This window comes from Lycium barbarum, chromosome 3, assembly GCF_019175385.1.
Source record: "Lycium barbarum isolate Lr01 chromosome 3, ASM1917538v2, whole genome shotgun sequence".
Taxonomy (NCBI): Eukaryota; Viridiplantae; Streptophyta; class Magnoliopsida; order Solanales; family Solanaceae; genus Lycium; species Lycium barbarum.
The window spans coordinates 123,295,064-123,304,185 of record NC_083339.1 but is presented as its reverse complement, the minus strand read 5'-3'; the positions used below and the strand labels follow the sequence as shown (position 1 = coordinate 123,304,185).

The following is a 9,122-nucleotide window of genomic DNA, read 5'->3' as shown; positions in this document are numbered from 1 at the left end:
CAAAATTGTCTCTAGCATCTTAGGTTCAATTCCCAGGGACAATATTATTTTTTTATATTTAGCTTTTGTTATTTTTTTGAAACCCTTGAGTGAAAATTCTGAATCCGCCACTGGTGGTAACTATAGTTTTCTTGAATTTTGGATAAAATATCTTAGGATCTATAAGTTTTAATTAAGTGAATAAAGTTTATAAGAAATACAAACAATAAATCAGGTAAATATCATAGTTGTTTCTTTGAATAAATGAGTTTGAATTCATTGATTTCTTTTTAAAAATGGACTTAAAGTATAAAATTCATTAGCTTATTAGAGACAAAATCTTGCTTAAAAGTATACAAATTATTTAAAAGTATTTATAAAAATCAATATATTGTATATATATAATTACAAAAATTATGCGTAAAATGTGTCGGTTAGGTTTGGTTTTTTCTTCGATTTGCTTTTAGTAAAATCAAAACCAAATCAAATATTATCGGTTTTTTTAAATTTAACGCAAAACCAAACCCAACCCAAATAAATATCGGTTTATTTAATCGGTTTGGATCAGTTTTTAATTAAATCATGAACACCCCTAAATACCATTATCAACTATCACTGCCCACAATCAATATCATTAGTCACAACCATTATCGTTGCCAATTACTATAATTAGGGGTCATCATCACTAGCCACTGTTTGCAATCATCACTACCAATCACCATTACAAAGTAACAATAACCACCGATCACTATATATCGAAAATCACCACTATATATCGCCAATCACAACTGTCAATCACTACTATATATCACCAATCACAACTGTCAATCACTACTATATATCACCAATCACCGTCATAATTCACCATCACTATCAACACCATACCTATTAGCCGTCACTACCAACTATCGCCGATGAACTTCTAATGCCAACTACTGTCACCATTAACTACTACCCATAATGCCATAATAAACACCATTCTCAATCGGTACTCGCAATCACCACTGCTAGCTATTGCTATTACTAACTACCATGTAATCTTTTAAATCTTTTTGTTTAGATTAATTAAGTATTTTATTGAATTCTATATTTAACAATTTTTCAATAAAGATAAATGTTCACATTAAGATGTTGAAAAACAAAAACAATCTTATTTGTTTGATATCCAGACTTAAATTTTTTTAATATTTAAATATGTATTCAAATTCAGTTATTTAAATCTAAATGGACATCTCTTAATATTAACATGTGTTTTCAGATTCAGACATCTTGATCTTTATATATACAAATGAGACCTATATTGTGATTATATATAGATATTGCAATACTCAAGTTAAATAATGATAAAATTATTTGAGTTGATATTCGGTTCATTGAATTAAAAATGTACAAGATATAATAAGATTATATATATTTAACTGTACATTAGATAAACCATTATCATCAATTTTAACTTTGAATTTCTTAAAAGACTTTGGATGAAGAACAAATGTATCATTTTACTTTTTAATTATGCAATTACTAATCTCGAAAGTATTATCTCACATTTAATATATTATAAATAATCACAAATATGGTACAGTATAAGATACTAAAACAAATTTGTTATTTTATTAATTGACGTTTCATCTCAAAATTATTGTCCTTATCCTTACGACAAAACAACTCCTAAATGTCATATGTTGATCCCATCTCCCAACCCCCAACTAGGCTAAACAAAGCCAAATGGAACTTGAACTTCATTTCTGTCCCCTTTTTTCTTTTTCATTCATTTTCTTTTACACGATTTTTTAAAACCTGACACCATTATACGTAAAAATTAATTTATCACAGTTATATAAAATTATTATAATTTAAATTTCGAACCCAATAAAAATCACCGTGTATAAAATAAAAAGGTTGGAAGTCGAAGAAAATAGCAGTAGCAGTAAAAAATAAAAGTTGGTTCTCGAAGCTCTCGGTGGATTTGGTCAGGGAATTATCTTTTTTTTTTTTATGTTTAAGTTCGATAAACATATCATCCGTCATTAGGTTTGGTTTTATTTTCCACGTGGCAATTTACCATTCGCTTTATGACTTCCGTACCGTTTCTTAGTCTTAGTAGCTACGTTTCCCCAATTTCCTTATATACCCTCATCAATTTCTTCTTACTAACGTTATCAACGATGGACAGAATCGTATTTCACTTAACAGAATGGCATTTTCGAAATTTCAGTACAAACCCGTCCCAACATTTTTACGCGGTATATACACAGAATGTAAAAAGCACGGCTTCCTCTCTTCCAAATCAGCATTTTTTAAGAAATAATTCAACAAAATGTCACTCAGCTCACTTTCTTAGTTGTTTCCTCTATGAAAAAAAAAAAAACTTCACCATAGCCATTTCACTTGAGAATCTCTTCTCTTAATTCAACAACCAGATCTCATCAAATACTTCTACTTTTTCTATTAAATAATCCATTAGTTCATCTGCTTTTTTCACTTTTTTATCACATCTCAAAAGTGTATGGCTGTACTAGCGGGGGGTAATCCGATCGCTGTAATTCCAGTAGATAAACAGATGGGTATACCGCCGTTAAATTCTTTACCGGTGGGTTACCGTTTTCGACCAACGGATGAGGAGCTTGTTAATCATTATCTACGGTTGAAAATTAACGGTGCTGATAGTCAAGTCAGCGTTATTCGTGAAGTTGATATTTGTAAACTTGAGCCTTGGGATTTACCTGGTTAGTTTTACTGCATTTTTTTTCCACCCTTTTGTTAATTTGCTTAAAAATTTAACTTTTTAGTCTCTTATGAGTTATGATGTTAGTTAATTAATTTTTTTGAAAACCCCCAATTTGGAACCCCCAATTTTATTTCTTAGAAAGACTGATGCTTTGGCCTTTAAGATTTACTTTATCTCGTTTTATTAAGGTTTAGGAGTTTATTATCGTACAACTGTCTAGAACATATGTTAGTGAAAATCACACCAACATCTAAGTGAATGGGGTAAATAATACAAAAAAGAAAAAAGGTTAAGGGGTAATAGGACCCTCGTATAGTTTAGATGTGTAGTTGGTAGTTTTGGTGCTTGGTAATGCGTTATCCACTCGTAAAGTGGGCTGTTTCAATTTGAAGGATAAAATTTGAGGACTTTAGTGAATAACCAACTCTTAATTATGTTACAAAGTATACTTTCCGGGAATAAAATGAAAGGAAAGTAAAGGATTGTGGTTGAATAAGTGAGTGTACTGGTTAACCTTTCGTGTTATCCCCCAAAAGTTAAAATACTTGTGTGGATTGGTTTGGATGATTGCAGATATGTCAGTGGTAGAGTCAAATGACAACGAGTGGTTCTTCTTCTGCCCAAAGGATCGTAAGTACCAAAATGGGCAGCGACTGAACCGAGCAACAGAACGAGGCTACTGGAAAGCTACTGGTAAAGATAGGAACATTACTACTAAGAAGGGAACAAAAATTGGGATGAAGAAGACGTTGGTGTACTACATTGGCCGAGCTCCTGAAGGCAAGAGAACTCATTGGGTGATTCATGAATACCGTGCAACTGACAAGTCATTGGATGGATCACACCCTGGCCAGGTCTGCACTTCCTTTATTAATCTTGTGTCTTAAATTTGTATCTTTATTTTCTGATTGCATCATTGTGTGCATAAGATGTTGCTTAGATCACGTAAGTCATGCCTTATGCTGCATATTTATGTAATGGGTTATTTGAACATATAGGGTTGGTTAGTTTTATCCTATTTGGTTCTTTTCTGTTTTTCAGGTCACAAAATAATGCATGAACTACCTAGTTTCATAGCTATAGTAGTCTATTATTATGGGATTGTATAAATAATCCCATGAACTGGGCTAGATCATCCAGTTGCTGGTGTGGTACAAGTAACATCATCTGCAAAAAAATTGGTGAACCAATTGAATAAAACTTGGACCTTTCACTAGAAGGGAACAAGATTCATGATATAATGTATTACTGCTAAAAAGCTAAATTTTATTAAATGAACTTTTGTTTGTGCTTGGTTGTTTTGGTGGATAACATCTTCAGCGACATGAATTATAACTTTTGAATTGCTTAATTACCCGTTGCAAAATTGAAGATCCCCCGTCACATCCACATGAGGATTTTCCTGAGGCTGTGGAGTTGTACCGATAATAGCCTAACTAGCTGTTGGATTTTTTCTAGCTTTGTTCTTTAAAAGATTTTTTCTAGCTTTGTTCTTTAAAAGACTTTTAAGAGACTCGGACACCCGGTGCTAGTCAAAAAAAAAAAAAAAAAAAAAAAAAAAAGACTGAATTTTAGAACTTCTTACCTCTTTCCTAATTAGAATAGGCTCGTGCATGCCCTACATCAGTGGCAGCGTATTACTGAAATACACTGCAATTGCTCTCATAATTAATGCTGATTCTTTAGTTTTTGAGTTGTCCCGATTAGTGAGTTCGGATACGAAGCATCTACCTATCAAAAATAAATTGAAAAACCTTTTATCAGAGGCGTCCTTCTGAAATTGAATCAGGAAACACGCTTATACTTCTATTGTTATTTCAGTTACAAAAATACATATTTCTTTTTATGTTTGTGATGAAGCAATGAAAATTAGTTCATGCTGGGATATGTGATTTGCCTGTTGCAGGGTGCTTTTGTGCTTTGTCGTCTGTTTAAGAAGACTGATTTGAAGCCGGATGTTGAAAATTCCACTTTAGATGCTGAACAGAATGCTTCAGCTGCCAAATCACCTATGGAAGATGAATTATCAGAGGCAGCGACTCCATTAGAGGTCATACAACCTTTAAATGATAGTGATAAAGGCTATGCAGCAGAGTTTTCCAAAGGTGAGATGTATGGCAAACAAATATCCATTGAGAGTCACAACAATAGCTGTATTGCTGATGATGCTGAAGATCAAATGTTGGACATAACATCCATACCGGTAAGTTAACCTACATCAGGGTTCTACCTTTTTGCTTGAATAACAAGCTTTTTAACATGGATTAAATTGGTTGAAGTGATTATTTTCGTTTTCTGCTTCATGTTTAACCGGATCAGGAGCTAGCAAAAATGTTTGGAAATTTTGGTGACCCGTCATTGCAGCCTGGAGATTGGAAGATCTTCTCCCCACTGCACTCACAGATGCAGGTGGAATTTGGATCTTCCTATTGGCAAGCTCCCTTGAATAATGACATCTCTGCTTATCAAAAAGATGTCCAGTTTCAGTATGGAACAAATGCTCTTGATATTAATGACTTTTTGGACTCAGTCATCAACAACTCAGATGAGTTGTCATGTGAAGATTCTGGACAAGAATTGGCATCACATCATATTGACACCAAAAATTGCAGCATAACTGGCCCGATGATTAAGGACTCTGGATCCTGTAGTGAGTCAGAAGCAGAAGTTACCCAAAGCCTGGTAAGTAGAACCATGTCGACATCATTTAATCCATGGCATTTCTTAAAAAGGTTTTCTTAGATAGCTGATCTTATGCTGCATTTCTTTTTATCCAAGGTTGAGCCAGAATTCTTTGATCCTGAGGTGCTGTGGGGCAATTTGGATGAGACTGCAGTTAAGAGAGAAGTTAATTCCAATGGAACTACGGTGCTACAGGCTCATGGTGGACCTTCTGTTAGCAGTGATCATACTGTAGGAAATCTAGGTTTCCTTCAAAATTCCTACCCTGGGCATTATGGTTATCCTGCTGGTTTTGGTGAAAGTCAGGTCCCGAGCTTCCCAAGTGTAGAACAATCAGGTGGTTACATTAATGTATTAAGCCATTCTGGCTCAGGAACTGGAATAAAAATCAGGCCCAGGCAAATACATAATCCACCTGATGACATGCAGCCTAGACCACAAGGAAATGCTAACAGAAGAATACGTCTCCAAATGAAAATGCAAGTTGGACCAGTTGAGTGTGGCATTCGTAGTCGGGGGGCAGAAAGTCATCAAGCAGTATCTGAGGTAAGCCTCTCCAATCCCTTTTTTCCTAAAGTTATTACTTCTTTCTTAAATTTAGAAGACACATTTACCCTCTTAGACACCAAAATACAAACTATTATATTGGGATTGTGCAGGGTGAGAAAGCCACTGATGAACATAGTTCCACTGCCAGTGATACAACATGTGAAAAATATGAGGGAGTTAGTGGGGACACTGATGACTTGAGCACCCGAGTGGAAGATGCAGATGATTCTCTAGTTCAAGAAAGTCTTGATGCGTCCTTGAAGACTGCTTCAAAGCTCTCAACTTCATCACATGTTTACATGTCCAAGGTTCTTGTGGTTGCAAGTCTGCTAGCGGTCGTCATCGGTGTCTGGGGTTTCATTGGTGTCTCGGGTTACTTTAGACTCTCCGTATAGTGTGGCATCGGCTACCTGACTTGTATTTAGAGATTCCTAATGTATGAGGGGCATGTGTTCTGGGTATAGCATGAACAGGCCTTTCCTGTTTGAATTTATCCAATATGTTTATTGCAGCAGGAACTTGAGTTGAGACATTAGAGATTGCTAGTGTATATTTTGAAGGGCTTGCTCGTTTTGTACATGTATCTCTAAGAGTAGGACCTTACTATTGAGTTTCCTTTGACTGAGTTTATCCGTAACTTTTATTTGGGATTTCGATATTGAATCCCCCTTCCCTTCACTTTCCACACGAATACAAAAACCCAGCGGGGAAAAAAGAGAGAACACCAAAGCAAGGCGAATGTGGAACTTTGCTGTGGTGACTCTGCTTTCAAAATCATGACACACCATAGTCGCGGATGGCACTTTATTCCCTCGTGGGATTTGATGAAAAGGAGAAGTTGTAGCTTGGTTATTATTACCAAGATTTATGACATCTAATTTGCTTCTAAGGTTCTTAAACTTCCGAGGATCCTTAGCAACAGTTAGTCCTTAGCAACAGTTAGGTTAAGGGAAGACGTAGATGAATGAAAGTCAATACAGTTCACATGTTCGATCGGGAACTGGAGAAAAAGTAGAAAGGTTGCAAACAGGCATTGGAGCTTTAGAGTCTTTGATTGAGACAAATTCATATTCCATTGTATTTAAGGCTTGGGGAAAATTATAAGGCTCCAAAACAAGCCCCTCTGAGCGTAAATTTCTTATAAAATTAGCCTAAATAGGGGATACCCTTAGAGATTCTTGTGTAAGCAACTATTTGCTAGGCATATGAGATGCCAACTAGTTACTTTCCAAAGAAAATAAGGGTCGTTCAAACAATGCGTTTTTTCATGGGGGGAAATGGGAAGGGAAGCTACGCTACTGTTGGATTTGAACCTCCGCCTCAGTTGTGGAAGGCAGGGCCCTCAACTAATAATGCATTTTACTTTGTATTAACATGGATAATATCTTGACTACTTGGTTTCAATACGATTGACAGACTAGGTTTTCTAGGATGCCTGCGAACAAAATACAAGGCACATTTTTTTACTAGTGTATACGGTAAAAACCGGGTCAATGTGTGACCGGTGAGACCGGAGCCAAGGATATGTTCAAATGAGCACGAGCATGTTCGATCTTTTCTTCACACCGGGGTATCATACCGGATGTAATTGACTCGAGACAAGAAAAGCGTGTCCGTTTGTCCGGATACGCCGAGCCAAAATCAACGTGTCCGTTGGTCCGGTTAGCCGGTTGTGATACGCGGCAGGAAACCGTTATGCCATCAGCACTGACGATCGTACGGGTGTCAGACCGTACGGTCCTACCTTATCTTTTTTAGAGTGTTTTTATTCATAAAGGCTTTTGTATTGTATTCATGGCCCATAAGGCATACCTATAAATAGAGGACATTCTTCCCCTTTTTGGGGTTAGTTTTTTTCAGATCTCAACATTGTAATAGTCAAATATATAGAAGCTCTCTCACAGAGATATTGGTCCGGATTTTGTGGTGTTCTTCCTTAGCTTTGCTCATCCTTTCAATAAATTATTTAATATATATTTTGGCATAAATCATCAATCACAGTACACATTCACACAGCTCTTACACGTATATATATATAACTTCAAACAAATCCATAGTCACCTCATACCAACCAAATAAATTAAAGTTCATCCACATATCTTATACCTCACTTACAAATTTAATTGTTACCGAATTTTGAGGTAAACAACCAGATAGCGATTATGAAAGCTTTCGATGCGACAAAAATGGATAACAGTGTTAAGGTCCAAAACAACGGATTGGTTTAGGAAGAAATATTGAGCAACAATAAATTGAGACTTTTATGTTTAACGGGTAAATAAATATAAACTTATTTTTGCACCATGAAACTCGTCTAATATCTTGTGACCATGGTTTGGTTATTTAAAGAACCAACTGACTAGGGAAATAATTTTCTTGGTCATTCTAGAAACTCGACCTCTTTATTAATTGATATAAATAATAGGAGTATCTTGTATTATTTCAACTTTCAAGTGTGATTTTTACATTTACCAGCTAACTACTTGATTGGGATATCATCAGCACATCCATGTATCGAGTATCCAAACATTTTCTTCCTTATAATTAGTTTTATTTGAACAAACGGAGGATAAAAAATTTGCTTCCTTATAATTATAATCTAGTTATATTAGAATAAACGGAGTATCCAAACATTTTCTTCGTTATAATTATAATCTAGTTTATTAGAACAACTGGAGTATCCAAACATTTTCTTCCTTATAATCTTGTTTTATAAGAACAAATGGAGTATATAGAAAATATTGCTGAGATATATACCCAGTTGCCCGCTCTATGGTTATAACTTATAAGTTTATGACTCTTGACATTAGAAAGCTAATTGAGATAAAAAGAAGGAAAAAAAAAAAGATGTGGGGTGACAGAGGCTCGAACTCTCAACCTCAGGATCACTCAGCAGCTATGAGACATACGCGCTAGCCAACTGCGCCACCACCCCGTCGTGGTGAGAATTGTTTGTATTCTTTATATCAATTCTGGAAATAAAGTCTTTGAATATGCACATTTCACCTTCGCTTACTTAAAAATGTATATCTTGATCCCTTTGCCTACGAATATTCATAAATTTTCAGAATTATTAACTGTTCCAACTGTTTAATTATCCATGTATTATGTAGAATAGGTTCTTTATTTTGTTTCGTTGCAAGTCTTTTGTTTATTAATTAATAAAATTAGCCCTTTGGGGATG

General features: G+C 35.2%; 1 protein-coding gene across 1 annotated transcript; it reads left to right on the top strand.

Annotated features, from left to right (window-relative positions):
* Positions 1-2,228: 2,228 nt before the first annotated feature.
* Positions 2,229-6,553, top strand: LOC132632196 (protein NTM1-like 9). The gene is made up of 6 exons (XM_060348029.1): positions 2,229-2,705; positions 3,281-3,561; positions 4,614-4,910; positions 5,027-5,389; positions 5,486-5,935; positions 6,049-6,553. Exons 1-6 carry the CDS (start codon positions 2,486-2,488, stop codon positions 6,331-6,333), a joined length of 1,896 nt encoding a protein of 631 aa, XP_060204012.1. The 5' UTR covers positions 2,229-2,485; the 3' UTR covers positions 6,334-6,553.
* The last annotated feature ends 2,569 nt before the right edge of the window (positions 6,554-9,122 follow it).